Below are 19,151 nucleotides of genomic sequence, written 5' to 3' on the forward strand. Positions count from 1 at the left end.
CCGATGAGGACCCACGACCAGGAAGCACAGCTCACTCTCGGCCCTTGTGCACTTAACGTGCGTGGTTTCACTGTAATTCTGGGGAAGCACAAACTCAGAACTCTTGCCCTGTGATCAGGGTGACCACTCAGCTCCCCCCCCGCCCCAACAGCCTGGCTGCTCACTTGCGTGCACTGCACGTCCCACGACAGCCTCAAAAACACAACTCTTTTTAAACAAATGGCTATGAAGCAAGAGAAAGCTGAGCAGAAGGTGAAAAAGTCAATCCTTGACATGGTGAGAGGAGAGAGGAAGGCGAGGAGCAGGGAGAAAGTGCAGCTCTGCAAGCCTAGGACGTGAGCAGGGTTTTGGGGACTGTGCTGAGTAAGCAGAGCAAAGCGAGGTGGCAGCCACAGGGGTCTGGGTGGCACCCGCAACACCTGGGAGCAAAAGGTAAGACTCCCGAGCCAAGAGCTCCCTGCCTCCCATTAAGCAATTCAAGGTCCAGAGGAGGAGCCCCCAGACACCAGCAAGACCGTGTCTATGCACGCGCACACACACACAAACACACATTCATTCTCTCTCTCTCTCTCTCTCTCTCTGTCCCCTCCCCTGCCCAATCTCTTCGTCCTGGCCAAACTCCAACTCTGCTAATTACATCAGACCCACTTTTCACCCTCCAAACCCCCTGCAATTAGCCCTGAATCTCTGCTTCCTGCCCCTCTAGGGGGTGAGGGGTGAAGTCTGAGGCCAGCTGCTCCCTCCTTTCCACCCTCCGCCCAACCCCGGAAGTTTCAGAGGTGCCTGAAGCAACCCAGTCCCTTCCCCTGGGGCTCCGGGCCTGGATGACAAGGGGGGGCCCCTCGGAGGTGGCACTCCCAGCCTGGCACACCACGAGGCTCCCACCCGACTGTGCCTGCGGATCCTGCAGGCCCCTCACAGAACAGTCGGTCCCACCCACAGCGGTTATCCCCTACATGATTCTGGGAAGCTTAGTTTTTAGAAAAATCTTCTCCAAGCAGCCAACAACCAAGAAAACATGCACCCTTCTGGGGCTGTTCCCTCATCTGTAAAATGGGGCCAGCAATTTCTTCCTCAGGATGCCGACATAACGGTGGAAAAGGACCAGGCTCTAAGGCTCCCAGCACAAGCGCTCGGTGAAGACTACACTCCCTCCGGGTGATCTCTCAGCCTTTTGATTTGGGCACAGATTTGAGTCCCAAAATTTCTGGTTGCTATTCAACACTTTTTTGAGATGGGATCTCTCTTTTTTCCCTGGGTAGAGTGCAGTGGGATCATCATAGCTCACAGCAGCCTCAAAGTCCTAGGCTCAAGCAATCCTCCTGCCTCAGCCTCCCGAGTAGCTGAGACTAGACAGGCAAGTGCTACCACACCCAGCTAATTTTTCTATTTTTTGTAGAGATGGGGGTCCCGCTCTTGCTCAACCTTGTCTTGAACTCCTGGCCTCAAGCGATCCTCCGCCTTGGCCTCCCCAAGTGCTAGGATTTCAGGCATGAGCCATCTCGCCCAGCCTAGGCAGCATTTCTTTTGACAACAAAAAGGAGGGAAAAGAAAGGAAACCAAGTCCAACTGGCGATCTAACCTCCAGCAGAAACAAAACCTGCCTCCCAAGAGGTGTGGGGTTCAGCACATCATCAGGCATCCTCGCCCGTGTGCTCCTTGGCCGACGGCGGGGCCACTGAGCTCAAAACACAAGCACCAGGAACAACCAGGGCGGCGGCAGCAGCAGCAGCACAGGCTGGGCGTGGATGCCTTTTGGTAAGTGTGGAAAAGGGAATTCTAGTGGCCCTGAAGCTGTAGCCCCTCTCCGGCCCCCTCTGGCTGCCAGGAAGCTGCTGCAGCGCAGCTTTCCCAGCCTCGGTGCTGGCTCCAGGTGGACACTGAGCGACCTACTGCGTGGTGTGCAGGGCGGCTGGAGCGCTCACTGCCGACCACTCCCCACCACCGTCCTCCCACCTGGGGGCTCCTCGCTGTCTCCTCGGGAGCCCCTGTGCTCTGCCCACCCTTATCACGGGAGCTGCTCCCACTTCCTCACCTGCTTATGTGATCTCGAGCCAAGGCCCCAACGACTCCTGGGGTCTGCACCCCCAGCCTGTCCCCCAGACCCACCTGCCCACAAGGCCGACACCAAGCAGGCCTGCACCCTGCCAAGCCCACTCCTCTCGTCCACAGCTTGGCCCCACCACCTGCCTACAAGTCAAATCGGGAACCCAGGCGCCCCTCACCCCTGGAGCCCCACACCCAGGCGGGACCCACCGCAGGAGTCTCCAGGAGCTCGGCCTGCTCTCTGCTGCTCCTGCCTCAGTCCAGGCCCCCAAGACCTGCCCCTGCTCCCCGCTCCCTTCTCAGGGCCACACGGGTGCCAGTGTTTCTTTCTTAAACTTTCCCTCTTAAGAATGCCCTGCAAAGACACAGGAATCCTTCAGGATGAAGCAAACGTTCATTAACACCGAGGTGTTTCACCACCTGGAGCCTCCCCCTACCCTGCCCTGCAAAAGCCCCAGCCTCCAGGCTGCTTTCTGTCTCCATCCCCGAGGACACCCCCTTCCTGCCAGTCTGGCTCCCCCAACCCCTCCAGACACAGGCCAGGCACATCCTGATGTCACCCCGCCAAAGAAAGCTCTCCAGGATCCCTGCCTGCATCCCGCGACACCCCATCCTGTGCACACGCAGAGGTGCACACACACAGGTCGCAGCAGGTCATTTACCCAGCCTCTCGCCCACCCCACGGGACGTGTAGGACATAGCGCCCAAAGGACAAGGAAGAGAAACAAAGGCAAAAGAACCGGGTGACCCGGTGAGTGACACCCACTCTGGGCCTCCAGAGCTTCCACATCCTGCATTTCATCACTCCACAGATACTGGCGAGAGAACGGGGAGACAGGAAGAGGAAAGGAGGCGCCCACACAGACCACTGCCCTCCCCAGCCTCACTTCCCAGTGCAGTCTGGAGGGTTCTCTCCTGAACTTTAAACTGACTGCAAAAGTTCCCATAGAAGCCCCGTAAGCTGCTGCATTTGTCGAGTCCACCGGCAGACAAAGGCTCCCACTGCCCATATGGGGACGGAGCCCAGTCCTGGGGCTGGACCCCCCACCCCAGCCAGGCTCTGTCCCACCACGTGGAGGTTTTGTTCTCTAACCCCTCCGCAACCCCTCAGGCAGTCTTTGGAGAGACCCCAACTCAGCACACAACGATCCTCCGGAACAAGGGAAGTCCACCCAGGCACACAGCAAAAACAGCCTCAGGACTCCACGAGTGTGAGGGAGAACAGCAATCTCCAGCATTCAACAGCAACAGAGAACACCGCACTTCAACAAATACCGTCAACAATGGGCAATTCACCAAAGAAAAGGAAAAAACCTATAAATAAGGCAATTCTGGCAATAAGCCGCAGAAGTCCTCAAAGTATTCATGCCCTTTGACCCAGGAACTCCCTGCTAGGAATTTATCCTAAGGAAATAAAAACATTTGTTGAAAGACTTATGTACCGTGTATGTTCATGGTGGTATTGTTTATAATTCTGAGATAGAAAGAACTCAGTATCAATGATAGTAGTACAGCCACAGGATGAAATGTCACACAGACACTAAAATACATATTACAGAACAATGCTTAGGGGCCGGGCGTGGTGGCTCACACCTGTAATCCCAGCACTTTGGGAGGCCAAGGCGGGAGGATCATTTGAGCCTGGGAGTTCGAGACTATCCTGGGCAACTTACCAAGACACCGTCTCTACAAAAGCAAAAAATAAAAGTTGGCTGGACGTGGTGGCACGTGCCTGTAGTCCTAGCTACCCGGGAGGCTGAGGCAGGAGGATCGCTTGAACCCAGGAATTCAAGGTTGCAGTGAGCTGCAATCACGCCACTGCACTTGAGCCTGGACGACAGAGTGAGACCTTGTCTCAAAAATAAATAAATATTTAATGGCATGGGAAAATGCTCACTACATGGTAAATGGAAAAAAAAAAAAGATTATAAACAGTGTGAAGAGTACGATTCACACTTTGAAACACACACACACAGCAAGCATTAAGTACCAAAATGTTAACGATGACGTCCCTAGATGGTGAGAAAATGGGAGAATTTAATTTCCTATCTCCTAATCTAGAATAAGAACATATTTTCATAATCAAAAATGTTATTTTTAATTTGCTCAGGACATGTATGTAAACTACAAAACCAAGAATACAGCCCTCCTAGTTAACCTCTGAAGTCAAAGGTGGAGAAAGTAATTTCTCCTCTGCAAATTCAATACAATGTGTTATTCCTAAAGCAAATTCCTCTTGTACCTACAGCTGTGGCCTGAGTGGATTATAAGTTCCCTTGAACACTGTTCCTGTCCATCAAAGCAGTTAAGCAGACATAACTTTAACCAAACCCCCTAGACCTGCGGTCCCCAGCTCCGAGGCTGTGCACCTCTACTGGTGGTGGCCTGTGAGGAACCAGGCCGCACAGCAGGAGGTGAGCGGTGGGCCAGGAAGTGACTCTGCATTTACAGCCACTCCCCATCGCTCGCATCACCGCCTGAGCTCCGCCTCCTGTCAGATCAGCGGCGGCATTAGATTCTCACAGGAGCACAAACCCTACTGTAAACTGCGCATGTGCAGGATCTAGGTTGCACGCTCTTTATAAGAATCTAACGCCTGATGATCTGGGGTGGAGCTGAGCCGGTGATGCTAGCGCTGGGAGCGGCTGCAAATACAGATCATCATTAGCAGAGAGGTTTGACTGCACAATAAATGTAATGCACTTGACTCATCCAGAATCCATCCCCCACCTCACCCCACCCCTCTCCAGTCTGTGGAAAAATTGTCTTCCATGAAACCGGTCCCTAGTGTCAAAAAAGTTTGGGACCACTGCCCTAGACCACACCAACTAGACAGACGAGAGTTTAATGCGTTATTCCCAATGATTCCAAATGTACATTTCCCTCGGTTCTTACTTCTGACAAAAGGTTTTCATTCTTCAAACTAAGTGTACACATTTCTGAAGATAATTCTAATTTTTAGTAAACAGCCCATGTACTCATATGGCAAGAGTACACACACACATACAACCCATGTACACATACGGCAAGAGTACATACACACACACAGAGCTTTGTGTGATCTTTAGACCAAACTTCCATAAATGGTATCATAGCACACTGCCTATAAAGTTTCTGTCAAAAGTAAGAATAGAAGGAAATGTACATTTGACATCACTGGTGGAAACAGCTTCAGGGCTATTTTCCAAAGGGACACACACACACACACACACACACACACACACACACACACAGAAAGAATATAGACATGATACTACCAAGCTAGATACTACCAAGTTTATGATAGGTGCTACTCTAGAAAGGGAGAGAGGGAGGGATAACTGGAGTGAGTGACATGCTGGGGACTTCTGTCTTAGAAGAAATTTGTTTCTTAAAAAAAGCGAAAAAAGGCCTCAAGCAAATATGAAAAACATGCACATGTTCATATTTGTTTTGAATGAAAGGTACATGAGTCTTCATGGTAACCATCTGTACTGTTTTATTTTTAAGTTTTCAAAGCAATAAAGGAAAAAGAAAAGTGCTTTCGGAGGATAAGGCACCCCCGGGGCTATACTTATTCTGCTGTTTCATTTGCGACAAAGAACAACCTTCTGGGTCCATCCTGACCTGGTGACCACGGCAAGAGCCCAGAAGTCGGAGAGCTGAGTTCCAGGGACCCACACACAACTTCGAGGTGATCTTAAACTCTCAATCTCAGCCGTCTCTGGTCATCACGAGACTGTGGAACTTCAGCCCGGCCCCTCCCTGGACAGAGCGCGCCCAGCAGGCCCAGGGAGAACCGCCCGCCCAGACGGATGGCGAGAAGCGGCCTCACAGCCAGGCGCGGCCAGCGAGGAGGGAGGCTCGCGGAAACCGGGCAAATGCCCTGCTTCAGAGTAAGCCCCAGGGGTAGGTCCCTACATGCACCTGAGGGTCCTGACTCCCCGGGGAGGAAAGCCACACGTGGACTTGACAGAGAGGTTCATCGGCACACACCGAATCCACCCCGGCCACCGTCTGACGGGCTTGCCACCAGCACGAAGCCAAAGAAACCGCAGGAATCTCATGTGACAAGTGTGGCCTGTCGGGAGAAGGAGCAAGACCAAAGGTGTCCAGGACGCGGAGTGGCGGAGATACCGTGCCCAATCCACATAAACACGTCTCAGCACGTGCTGCACCAGGCGGACTTCTGCTGTATCAGCCTGACTTTCAGACTGGCTCCACTGTCCACGTTTAATGTAAACATTCAGGGTTCCGAACGGAAAAAATGAACCATTATATAAACAACAAATTTAAATTTGGTGAGTAAACATGTGTCCTATGTCGTAGGGCCCAAGCCCAACCAGCCTGGCATCGGCAGTGTGGGTTCGGACCCAGCCTTGCCTTTCCTCTAAGCCCTGCCACATATGGCCCGTTTGGGGGCTTGTCCTGGGGCTGGTGTCCTCCGCCCCCAGACTGATCAGCTTTTTCTTCTCCAAAATGCAGAGACTGGCCGGGGGGGGGGGGGGGGGCCCGCGCCCCCCTCGCTTTTCTCTGCCCTTCCTGTGACTCCCTTGATGACACCCCTCCCCCCTCTGGTCACCTCCCCCTCACAGCATCCTCTGCTTCCCCTCCTCTGACAGTGCATGTGATGCAGAAGGGTCACCTGGTGAGCAGTGAGCTCCCTGGTCCCAGGGGATCTGGTGGAGAGGACTCTCATAGAAATCACCACGAATGCTCTAACCCAGCAGGTTCCCACGGGAGGGTACCTCGGAATCACCTGGGGGGCTTGTCGGATTACAGACCCTCGACTTACACAGGTGGTCTGAGGAGGGGCCTGACCACCTGCATTTCTAACAAGGTCCCATCAATGCTGCTGCTGACCTGGGGACCACACTTTGAGAACCACCGCTCTCGCCCACTGATCCTCAATCCTGTCGGACGGTAAGACTCAGGCAGCTGGGGAACTTATGAAAATGCAGATTCCAGGGCCCCAACCCCAGAAGAGTCCAACGCAGCAGGTCAGCAAAGGACTGAGACTGGCTAAGACACTGCTGGCCAGACAGAACCCTGGTTTTCACCCACCTTCTCACCTATGCCCCCCTGGAAAAAGGTCAAGGTCCCTTTGTCTCCGTAGGTTTTCAGAGCCAGAGGTGAGCTCCACAGTGAAAACAACCCGCGCTTCTCAGGAGAGGCCCCGTCCTTCCAAACTGCCACTGTGCCGCAGAGAAGAGGGGACAGTCAGGGGAGCAGAATGATCTCCTGGCAGACAAGACCCAGGGCTAGACCGAGAGGCCCTGAGGTGTCTTCGGAAAAGGCACAGGCAGGAGGGAGTCCCGGCCACCACTCAGAGTAAGGAACGACATTTGTCTCACCTCCTTCTAAGCCCTCCCAACCGGCAGGGCTACTTTCCAAAAAGCAAGCTGGGCAGCGGTTCTTTTGGGGAATGTTCTCGAACACCCCTTTACAATACTAACCAATTACGTTTGTACTATGATGTTAGGTGGGAGGGAAAAAGGCCGGATGTGCAATTGTATGTATGGCACAACCACAATGGCAAAAAACAAAAACTATTCACTTGAGAGCTGAAAGGAAACACTAACAATGTTAATGGTGATTGTCTCTGCGTGGGGGGCTTTACCGGTTCTTTCTTCTTGCTACTTGTTTTCCAAGCTGTTTACAAAGAGCACGTACAGTCTTACTTATATGTTGAGAACTTTATTTTCCTTAAATCAGAAGGAAAAAATACGCAGAACACTGTCCACACGGAATGTGCCAGCCCTGAATGCAAACATCTTGCCAGATTTCTCCAGGCAGGACGGACTGAGAGGCGGTGACCACGCCGTGGCTGGCAGCCAAGTGCTGTCAATAAATGTTTACTGACCATTTGCGCTGAGAGGGCCGAGGCTGCCAACACACGCCAGCCAGTCCCCAAAGAGCTAAGAACGCAGGAGGAGGAGAACAGTGTGCTGGGTCCTCTCGCCCATCCGTGAGGCCTCTGGGGTCCTCAGTATGAATTAGCCACCTTTTACTTTGTGTGACCATTTCTTTCTTTCTTTTTTATAATTAGAGATGGGGTCTCGCTCTTGCTCAGATGGTCTTGAACTCCTGGCTCCAAGCAATCCTCCCACCTCAGCCTCCCAAAGTGCTAGGATTACAGGTGTGAGCCACCGCGCCCTGTCTCATGTGACCATTTCTCTTCTTCTGGAACTCTACAGGGTACCCCATCTGCAAACTGCCTTGAGACATAGTCTCAAAGGGGTGTGAAGCCCCTTCGGCCTGGCCCAGACCTGGACCCTCAGAGCCACTGTTCACCAACCCTACTAGGCCGCAAGACAGCTTGCAGCGAGAGCCTGACCACTCCATGCTGCTCACGGAGAGCTGAAAAAAGTACCTTCTTCTGAGACTTTCATCCCTGCCACTGGAGAGAGGTTACCACCTCCCAGCCACACCTGGGGCAGGAGACACACCTGTCTAGTGTTATGCCACTGGCTCTGGCCAACTCTGCAAGCCTGTTCCAACCCATGACACTCCAAACTGGAAACTCAGTCACCCACCAAAACCTCACTCAGGCATCACCTCCTCCAAGCAGCCTTCCCACTCCCCCCATGCAGACTGTGTTAGCGGGTCTTGCTTCTCAAAACCTCAGCACCATCTGCTTCCCTGGAACTCAGCACAGTCCTGAGAGCACCTGCTTAGCACTAATGGCACCTGCGGATGGGGACCGTGCCCTGAGTACCTGCTGCACAGCCGACACAGCCCCAGACCCTCATCACAGACACCCAGCTCCCCAGCAACACCACCACCTCTGCCCACGTCCCCTGCACGTGGCTGTCACAGAGAGGCACCATCTGAGATGTCCCTGCCTACAGCGTGCCCACCCCAAGTGTGGTTCCCTTAGACAAGGAAACGAACCTGCTGTCCTCCCACAGCCAGCTCCCATAGGGCTCCCAGACACGTCCTCCCAGGCCTCTCCCTGACCCCCAGCCCCCTTCTCAGACATCCGTAACTAAAGGGACAGGCTAGTTCTAAGCCTCCAGAGACAATGCTCTGGGAGCCCACAGCACCACACTCCCATGGTCTGTGGACTGAGCACCGGTGGCTCTCTGAACCGGCCCACGCGGGCAAACCACCCCACACTCCAACAGGAGATGAATGGAAACAACCATCTCAGAAAACCCAGGACACTGTCCACTCCCTCCCTCTCCCACCCTGTTTCAAATCCATGTCGAAACAGAAGCAACCACAGCCCTCATCAGGAACGGGGCACGGCACACAGCCCAACGCCACGGCACAAATTCTGCCCGGCGCGTGGATGTGGAGAGATAGGAACACTCATACACTGCTGGTGGGACTGCAAACTAGTGCAACCTCTGTGGAAAGCAATATGGAGATACCTTAAAGAGATACAAGTAGAAGTACCATTAGATCCAGCAATTCCATTACTGGGCATCTACCCAAAAGACCAAATGATACTGTATAAGAAAGACACCTGCACCCGAATGTTTATATCAGCACAATTCACAATTGCAAAGATGTGGAAACAACCCAAGTGTCCATCAATACATGAGTGGATTAATAAAATGTGGTGTATGTATACCATGGAGTACTATTCGACTTTAAGAAACAATGGTGATATAGCACCTCTTGTACACTCCCGGATAGAGCTGGAATGCATTCTACTAAGTGAAGTATCCCAAGAATGGAAAAACAAGCACCACATATACTCACCATCAAATCGGTATTAACTGATCAACACATAAATATACATATAAGAATAACATCTATTGGATGTCGGGCTGGGGGGGGGAAGGGGGAGGAAGGGACGGGTATTTGCATACACAAAGAGTGCAATGTGCACCATCCGAGGGATGGGCACACTTGAAACTCGGACTTGGCGGGGAGTGGGGAGGCAAGGGCAACATACATAACCTAAACATCTGTACCCCCATAATATGCTGAAATAAAAAAATAAAATAAAATAAACTTGGGGAAAAAAAAAAAATCCTGCCCAGCAGTTCCGCAGCTGAGCCCAGCACCAGCACCAGCACCAGCACGAGGACAGACGGGGAGGCCCGGCTGGCCAGAGGGTTCCTCAGTCAACAGAGACCTTGCAGCGTCTGCAGATATTCCCGAATCTTAAAACCACTACTAAGTCACAGCACAAAATACAGAGTGCAAAAAACAAGGTCTCAGAGGCAGGTCTGGTGATGGGTTTAATGAAACCCTGGCACGAATCTGGAAGGCACTTGTTCTTGAGCGGCAGTTCTCAAATTGTGTCCCCAGAGTCCTGGGAACCCAGACAGATGCCCTCGAGGGAGAGGACGCAGCTTAGCAGAGCACACTCGGGTCCCCAAGTCAGAGTAACTAGAGCTTCACCTGGGGTCTCAAGAAAAATCACATGGGGTGGGAGCGGGGCACTTCACTGCTAAGAAAAGGTTTCAAAACCAGGGCTCTGAGGGGCACAGCTGCCATTTCCCATCAGAAATCACAAATACCATCAAAGATTCGCAACTGTCCTTCCCATAGCTGGCATGGGGTTTTTAAACGGCCTTTCCCCCCCAGGCCCACCTGCCCGACCCATCGGCCACGCAACGATCATTTGCAGCAAGCACGAGAAAGGTGGACACTCCATCCCCTGAGCCAGGTGCACCTGCTTGCAACCTAGAGGCGGGATGATCACGTTCTCGGCCCTTATATATCCCATCTGTGGTCCCCTCTTTCTCTCAACCCTTGAACAGCTCCTGCACAAACAGCCACTGAGCCGGGGCTGTGGACGACAACCACACCAGGGTGCCTCTCGCGGAGCCGGTTCCCGCGAGCCCCCATCCAGCCGCGTGCTTGGGGCAGAGGCTGCAAACCGAGGCTCCTCCCTGGGGCTCTCACAGCACAACGCCATGCACAGCTCAAGGAACATCTGCTGAACAGCGTACAGTGATGCGGTATCTCGCCCGCACACAATGCCCCAAGAAAGGGCTCAGGGGAAAGCACGCACGGTATCAGGCAGCAGCTGCCTAGACTTGAACACCATTTCCTCTCAGCTTCCTGTGGGGAAAGTGCTCCAGTGACGACACCGCGGAACACACATCAGAACTCCCGGAGACAGAACTGCCCTTACCTGGTAGTAGGTCTTGATGTTTCTCACCAAGATGGTCAGGTTCTGAATGCGAAGGTTCACGTCGTTGTTGACATGCTTGTTGATGCGCTGATTTGTTGGTCTGGGGTCTCTAGGAGAAGAAACACGAGAATGGAGATCGCGCCTCCCAGCGTTTGTCACACTTCCTCTTCCAGCCTCGACCGGGCAGTGCACCCCATAGTCCCTAGGTGACAAGGCTGTGACAGTGTGGTTCAAGTCAAATCCTAATTCTGCCACTGCCAAGCCGGGACCTTAGGGAAGCGCCATCACCTTTCTGCTCCCCCACCTGAGCGCTGGCCCTTAATCAATGTTGTTTCTGTTCCCACTGTTCACAGCACCCATGAAGGACAACTGCGTGTCAACTATATTAATCATATTGTATTTTATAATGTTTTTATATTACATAACAATCGGGCTCAGAGTGGTGGCTCACACCTGCAATCCTAGCACTCTGGGAAGCTGAGGCAGAAGGGTCACTCGAGGCCAGGGCTTTGAGATCAGCCTGAGCAACATAGCAAGACCCTAAAACAGGAAAATTAGCCAGGCGTGGTAGCACGTGCCTATAGTCCTACGTGGGAGGCTGAGGCGGAAGGATTATTTGAGCCCAGGAGTTTGAGCGCCACTGCACTCTAGCCCGGGCAACAGAGCGAGACCCTGTCTCAAAAAAACAAAACAAAAACAAACAAAAAAACAACCTAACCAAAAATATATTTCAAGATTAAAAAGGATTAAAAGCTGAACAAAGCAACTGGTCTTGGGCTGGTCCTGTGATTTACATTCCTAGGACATAATTCTACCTTGAAAAACTGACATTATCAGCCTATGACACTACACGGTATACAGCACGCCCTGAGAAATGCTAAGAGACACAAATAATTCATGTGGAGAACCCCCAAAGTGTCATTTATTTTCCAACCTCAGGCCAAAGCCAGGTCTGGTAGTGATAAAACTAGAAATCTATATCGAGTGATTTACAATTCACTCATCTACATACAGGACATTTCTTAAAATTCTCAGAGTCGGAAAATGTTTCCTATTAGGAGAGCACGCTCCGCTCCGCAGATCTGCGCTGGCCTCCCCCATCCCACAGACTGCTCGCTGCTTTTCATAACAAAGGCCTCCTTCCATCTGCCTGTCCCAAGACACCGCAAAGGATGTCTAATTCAAAGGAGGGCCTGTCTTCATCTGTCATCCAAGCCCTGCGAAAAAGGTGTTGAGCCTCCTGGGAGCTGGTGTGGGGAATTAAGAGGAAATCAATCTCAATGCCACTCAGTTCATTCAAAGCCACTAATTAATAGAAAATTGACAAATAGAAAAAAAAAATCCTACAAATCAAAATCACTTCAAATGCCTCTGGAAGTATAATTTATTTTGTGATACAAGCTGTTTACAGTTCGACCAGTAAGTAAATATTAGACGTACACACCATGAGCCCTTACATGGTGTCACGTGTCTGCAAACCTGCCCACCCATCACACAATCAGCAGCCCTGCATTTTATTCAGTCATCCTACATCCCCTGAAGTAGTCACATGGGTGTCTTGGGCGCAACCGGAGGACCTCTTTTCAGCTGTCGGATGACAACATTTCTTATCGTCACCATACAATAATGGAGTGTGGCCAAGCCTTTTACATGTTACATGTTTCTCTTAGAGCCATTCATCACTGAGAAAATACAGGTTAACAGTTCTGTGGGAATTAATTTAGGAAAAGAGGAGGCATTCATAATTTAAACTGCAAAGGCATCTTTAGCTATAGAAGTGTTCCTAGCATTAAGAAATAATTTATCTTAAAGGTGCAATTCTCTCCCCTTTACTGTATAGATACCTTAAGAGATGAGAATCAGTTTCATAGTGACAAATGTGCTTCTTAAAATAGCAGAACTTAGAGAACACACAGCGCTTTTTTTCTGGGGTTTTTTTTTTTTGTTATTGTAGTCCCAGCTTTCATTTAAGTCAGATGGACCACCCCAGGAGTGCCAGGAGCTGGAAGCCTCGATCTACATTGTGGACGTCCACAGCACATGCAAAGGCATAGCACACACCTGGGTGTCCCACACATGGCAGCACGAAAGCCTCTGACCATCCCTGCTACTGTTATTCCCAGTTTGGGGAAAAAAAAGCTAACTGAAACAATTCTCTAAAAGAACCGTGACATTTATTTACTGTATGGGTAATTAGACTAAATATTGTGATCTTTAGCACTCTTGCCTTTACCTAAGGGTCTCTGGGTAAACAGAGGACATAAATCAAAAGTCTCAACTATGGTTAAGGAAGGCGTATCTCAATCTCCACTCCGCTCAGCACCCCCAAAACTCCCACCTCCCAATGCTGCAGGAAACAGGAGTCAGGAGGCACAGATTCCAGTTCAGGTCCCAGGACTGGCCAAAGTTCTCTGGGCCTCAGTGTGCACATCTGCAAAATGGCTACAGGACCCTTCCAGCCCTCAAGGCTATCATGCTATGAAGCCCGGAACTGCATTAGCAAACTTGGACTGTACGTGGCCGTGTATCCCAAGAAGACATTATTATAACCACCATACAACTGCATGTCCCTGAAAGCCGTCATTTAAAACAATAATCTTCTTTACCCGATAGCCCTAAAACCAACAAGCTCCACAGTCTTGCATCAGGAAGTCAGAGGACAGGAGAGACACGGACAGGCCTGGTGGCTGGTCTGAATTTGGAGGGTTCCGAGTCCAAAGTGTGGGACTCTCAGGGTTTCCTTTTCATAAAAGCATCTAACTAGAAAAAAGGAAATCAACTCTCACTAGAATTTTAAAGAGAGTTATAATCTAGGTTTATTGCAATCTTGCCCCCTCCCCTTCGGGAAAGCCAGTCCCCAACTTTTGGTCATATTCCAAAAACTTCCTCAATTTAAAGCTGAATCAAGAAACCACGTACTGACACAGAGAAATGTCCGTAATATAACACAGGTTGAGAAAAGATGTTAAAAACAGCATCCGTATTTGTATAAAAATACATTAAAGACATATATTAATGCATACAATCAATAACATCTGGAAGGCACCATAATATTAACATTGCTATCTCAACGTGGTAAAATGACAGGCAACTGTTATTTTATTTATCTACATGCTCCTCTTCTACAATGAATGTATGCTTTTTGCATAATTTTTAAGAACTCGAAGCCCCCATGAAGACTGCTGCAGCCGAAAGAGGAAGTTACTTAGTTCACAAGTAAAAATCTTTTTTCCAACATTCTTGTACCAACACAAACTCATTCAGCTAAGTATTTGCACTTTTATCCTCAGCCTCTACATCTGCAAGATGGGAACATAAACGCCTCTTGAAGCACACTAGGGGAAATATTATCCTTCAAATGCTTTTCGGAAGCTGAACAAACTCTCCCACTGGCCTGAGAACATTTCTAACCCCTGAATAATTAGCATATTCTCCTGAATTTTGCAGCTAGCACCAGGGGTCAGAAAGCAGCCTGAACAAAGCAAACAGTGTTGAACTTACTGCAGGCCCAGCAAGGGCACAAGCTCTCAGCCCTGGCCCCACGTCCCCAACTGCACTCGTCAGCCACGGCATCAAAGCTGCTCTCACCAGCACAGATGTGCACAGGCACACGCACGCACAGCTGCACAAACCCAGCTCGGGCCTCACTCACACAACAGTGATTGACATTTCTTGGTCACTGTCTACACATATCTTATTTAATCCTCCTAAAAGTCTGGAAGATACCACCCCACTTACCACAGATCAGGAAACCAAGGCTCAGAGAGTTTAAATAATTTGCCCAACATAACAGAACTAGAGAGTGGCAGAGTGGGGATTTAAACGTGTCTGCCTGATGCTAGGGTCAAGGCTCTTAAATAATTTCCCAAAAAGAGTGAAAAAGGCATCCGAAGTTAATCAGAGAAAACCCTGTTCTCCCTCGGGCACGGGCAGGAACTGCGCGTCCAGAGGAGCTGTGGGCAGGCGTCCCCGCGGCCCCGGCCAGGCCACTCGATGCCTCACTTCCATTCACGAAGTCTCCCAGCCCTGGGCCTCCCTTGAAAGCTGAGCCCGTGGGGCTTTCCAGCTTCCAGGTGCTGATGTCACCGGGAGGACAGGGCCAAGAGATTACTACCACAGCCTTCTACGGTTGCCAGAGACAATGGCCAGGTCTAGCCACGTGACCCCAGCCAGCCTCCATATGGCTCTGAAGTGTTAGGTGACACACCTCTTATCTGAGCTCCAGCAGCCCGGTTGGGTTAGCGAGGCTGCGCCCCACAAGTTCCCCAGGTCCTGCAAACTTGGAGAGAATTTATCGAACAGGCAAACAGCACGGGTCTGGGAGCTACCAGCACGGGCGATTAGGAGGAATAGCCTTATCACTTATCTGGTGAGCCTGATGTTTCACCATTTGGCACAAGTGGAGACAGAAGCGGGAATGAAGCGTAGTCTAGAGGGAGGGCTAGACCTGGGCATCAGAGTCCGGTTTTGCCGCAGACCTCGTTGGGAGAGGGCTAAGGCTGAGAATTCCGTGGTGATATAAAGGACTAAGAATGTTGGGGAAAAGGTTGGCTGGGGGAAAAAAAACTCTTCTAGGGTGCCTCAAACCCTTTCTGGATTAAGACGGTACCTATATAAGTGAATAACTGACCCAATTACCCACTAAGCAGCAAGCACTGAGCTAAATGTTAACACGACATTTCACTCAATCCTCACAACCATCTCTTAAGGGAGGCACTTTATGTCCCATTTTACAGATGAGGAAACTGAGGCACTTAGTGACACACCCGGTATCACACTGCTGGGATGAGGGAGACCTAAGGTTCAAACCCAGGCTGGCTGTAAAGGCTGTCCAACCACAGGGCCAGGGTTCTTTTACTTATTTTTTAATTGAGATAATTTTACATGGAGTAAAAGTTACAGCTTGAGGAGTTTTAGAAAAAGAAACTTACTCCAGTCGATACATAGAACATTCCGACAACCCCCAAAGGTTCCCCCCAATGCCTCCTTTCCAGTCAATCCCCACTCACTCCCATCACCTGGGTATTCTGATCACCCAAGCTGGTGGCATGCTGCCCAGCCCACTCTGTCCTCATCCTCGAAAGCCACCCATCTGGCTTCCCCAAGGGTCCTGCCTCTGCGCCCCACTGCGTTGGAGGGACCCAGAAGCCCTGCTTGAGGCCTTAGCAGCTGCAGACATACCAGTTCCCACTTCCAGAACGACTGCCCTGGCATATCACAGAGGAGATGGCATTTAAAATTGCCTAGGGAAGGGGACAAGCCCTTCCACTGAATTTAGCCACGGGCCAAATGCGAACCAGTGATGAGCTGGCATTTCTCAAAGGAATGGCCCAACAGGCTCTACTGATTTACAAGCAAGTGGTAACCGCTGCAGGAATTCCAAAGGTCAGGGAAGAAAGAGAAACAGTCCCAGGGCTTTTGTTCTCCCCTCAGCCTGGGTGTAAAAGCTGAATGAAAAGGCTGGGGTTACTGCTGCTTTTTTTAATTAAACAGTCTTGGGCTTGGGTAAGGACAGGTTGAAGTTTCCACTGGTCATTGCACCAATGGAATCCAGCAATTTCTGAGGTCTAACAGAATCGGGGGGGAGAGTTGCCAGAGCTCAAATATGCCACAAGACAGCCCCAGGAAAATTCATTTTCATCCGTGTTCTCTGAGAAGTGCTGCCAAAGCTGACAACAGATTTGTTTTCAGAACCTAATCAAACACTGAAATTGGTAGGACTGGTAGCGTCTTTTATTTTTTTTTAAACATGAAGACTGCAGTGTCTCTCCTACAGCATGGCACCAAATGACTTATTAAAACAAAAGGAGTAACGTTCTCAGGAAATTTTTTAAAAAACAGACCTTTGAGGTAGAATCTATTTAAGCCACTTTCTAGATCTGCCAAAGCAAACTGCTCCTCCTCCTTTGTGGGCCACAAACAAAGCTGAGTCTCATTAGCTAGTGGATTTATGCTCAAGTATGACAACTCACTCAGTCGTCCGTGAGCAGGTGAGCACCAGGGGCTGATCCAGAGAACATTACGATGTTTAATTTTGTTTCAAGGGCCTGTGAATCATACTGACACTCAGTTCCAACATGTTGCCCGCAGTTTCTGAGTTAAAAACAGAATGCAGGGTAGGAGCCAACACCTACCTAGTGGCAAGCTGTCAATCAGACAGCAGACAGGCTCTGCAGAACTCAGCAACAGGAAAGGATGTGGTCAGAGGTACTCGCTAGCAAGCGAACTTCCACCAAGACCCTGTTTAAGCCCCACGCTTCCAAACTAACAGCACCCCAGCATCTGACTCCCTATGCGCCTCCTAACCCAGTGACTTGAAACCCAGTTCACGTAATGGCACTTAACCAACTGCACTTGCTCTGGGGCAACTGCAAAAGGAAGACAAAATGTAGGAGAGTTTAGCAACACAGGCATCCTAACCTAGAACGAAACTTCACAGTCACCCTCGGATGCCAGCGCCCACCCGACACTTCCTGTAACCAGACACTTTCTGTTACGGTTCCGTGCCCCCCAAAAGGGGGCTTTTTGATGTCACTGCTCAAACCACAATGAAGTCCTTGAGTTTGAAGTCAACTGCCCTATCTAAACCATGTGGATGACAATTATTCGATTCCAAATTTCCTTCATCAAACAGACTGCCAAGCCACCGTCTTAGGAGTTCTTCAACGTCCAAAAGGGAGAACCCCTCCCTTGCAGCCTTACACTCCATTTCTACACTATCAAACTTTCTAAAGCATCATCCTTTCCTTTCTGTCTGAAGAAGGTAACTTACATTTGCAACATGATTTGGTTCAAAAAGATGCCGTCCACTAAATCCATGTACATAGTCAAGTTGTCCTGGTTGCTGCTTCCAAACGGGCCAAAAGTTTTCACCTGCGGGGAGGTGGGTGAGGAGAGAAAGCAGGAAGTCACCCCAAGCGCACAAACGGTCTAAGTTCTCCCAAGCAAAGGCGGGCCGGGCCCCCTGTGAGCAGAAGGGGGTCACCCGCGCCCACCGCACCCGTCAGCAAGCAACAAGCCCACCCTTCTCCCAGGGCCCCTCTCCCCTCCCCGCGCCAGGCAACAGACTCGAGACAGGAGGCAAACTTCCTCGCCACTTCTCTCCAGCGTCCCAGAGAGGAAAAAAATAAAAGGGACTTTTCAATAAATTCCTCACGTCTCAAATCCATTGTAAATCAGTAAGCCCACCCTAGTCTGTTCACGTTCCCACTCGGCGCCCCCCATTCCCCACCCGTCACCGCCATCCACTGGCTGGTCTCAGGGATTAGAAACCACACTAGGACGTTTTGGGCGAGTAGGGTCCTTTTCGGGAGTGGTTAAGCCCTGGGGACAGGAGTGACCACTCGCACCCTGTCCGCCCCGGGGCCGCCAAGCCCAGCGCCCCGGTAGTAACAGGTGTACTCCGTTCCGTTCCCGGCCCAGCCGAAAACGCGGCGGGGTCCTGCGCCGGCTGCAGAGTCGGAAAGGCTCCGGACTGCAGGACGCTGCCCCAACCCCGGCCGGGAGCCACTTGCTGCGTCCGCCGCCCCCCGGGGACCCGGCCGGGTCGGGCCCGCGGCGCCCCCAGCCCGGCGGGAGAGGAGCCGGTGCAACAACAAAGGGGCGGGGGAGCAGGGCGCACTCACCCAGGTCACCAGCGGGCTCTGCAGGAAGAGCTCCAGGAGCTCCGAGACGGTCACGTCCATGCTGAGGCTGCGCCCGCCGGCTCCGCGCCCCGCGTCCCGGTCCCCGGCGCCGCGGCACAAAGCGGCTCCGGCAGCAAGCGGCGGGCGCGGGGCTGCGGCGGCTCGCGCCCGGGAGACAAAGGCGGGGCGCCCGAGCCCACGTTCCGCGGCTTCGGCGGCCCCGCGCCCCGCCCGGGGCTGGGGGAAGGGGAGGGCCCGCCGCTCGGGGAGGAACAATGCGGGCGGCCCCGCCCCTTGGCGGCCCTGGGCGACCCGCGCGCCGCCTCGCGGTGCCAGCCCGGGAGCCCGGGAACGCGGGGCGCAGCTGCGCGGCTGCCCGGCCGGGGAGGGAGCGGCGGGCCCGC

The 19,151-nt window shown here is 51.7% G+C and overlaps 1 protein-coding gene across 1 annotated transcript in view; it reads right to left on the bottom strand.

The window, feature by feature from the left end:
* LOC105820266 (protein Daple) overlaps window positions 1-18,948 on the bottom strand; it is a gene marked incomplete at its 3' end in the record, with an annotated part of 113,019 nt that extends 94,071 nt beyond the window's left edge. Inside the window, exons 1-3 of the mRNA XM_012656726.1 lie at window positions 18,748-18,948; window positions 17,895-17,995; window positions 11,123-11,231 (exon numbers count right to left, since the gene is read on the bottom strand). Coding sequence (XP_012512180.1) covers window positions 11,123-11,231; window positions 17,895-17,995; window positions 18,748-18,807 — 270 coding nt within the window. The remainder of the gene's footprint in view (window positions 1-11,122; window positions 11,232-17,894; window positions 17,996-18,747) is intronic.
* Window positions 18,949-19,151: the final 203 nt, after the last annotated feature.

Source organism: Propithecus coquereli, unplaced genomic scaffold, assembly GCF_000956105.1.
Source record: "Propithecus coquereli isolate 6110/MARCELLA unplaced genomic scaffold, Pcoq_1.0 Scaffold516, whole genome shotgun sequence".
NCBI classification, from domain to species: Eukaryota; Metazoa; Chordata; class Mammalia; order Primates; family Indriidae; genus Propithecus; species Propithecus coquereli.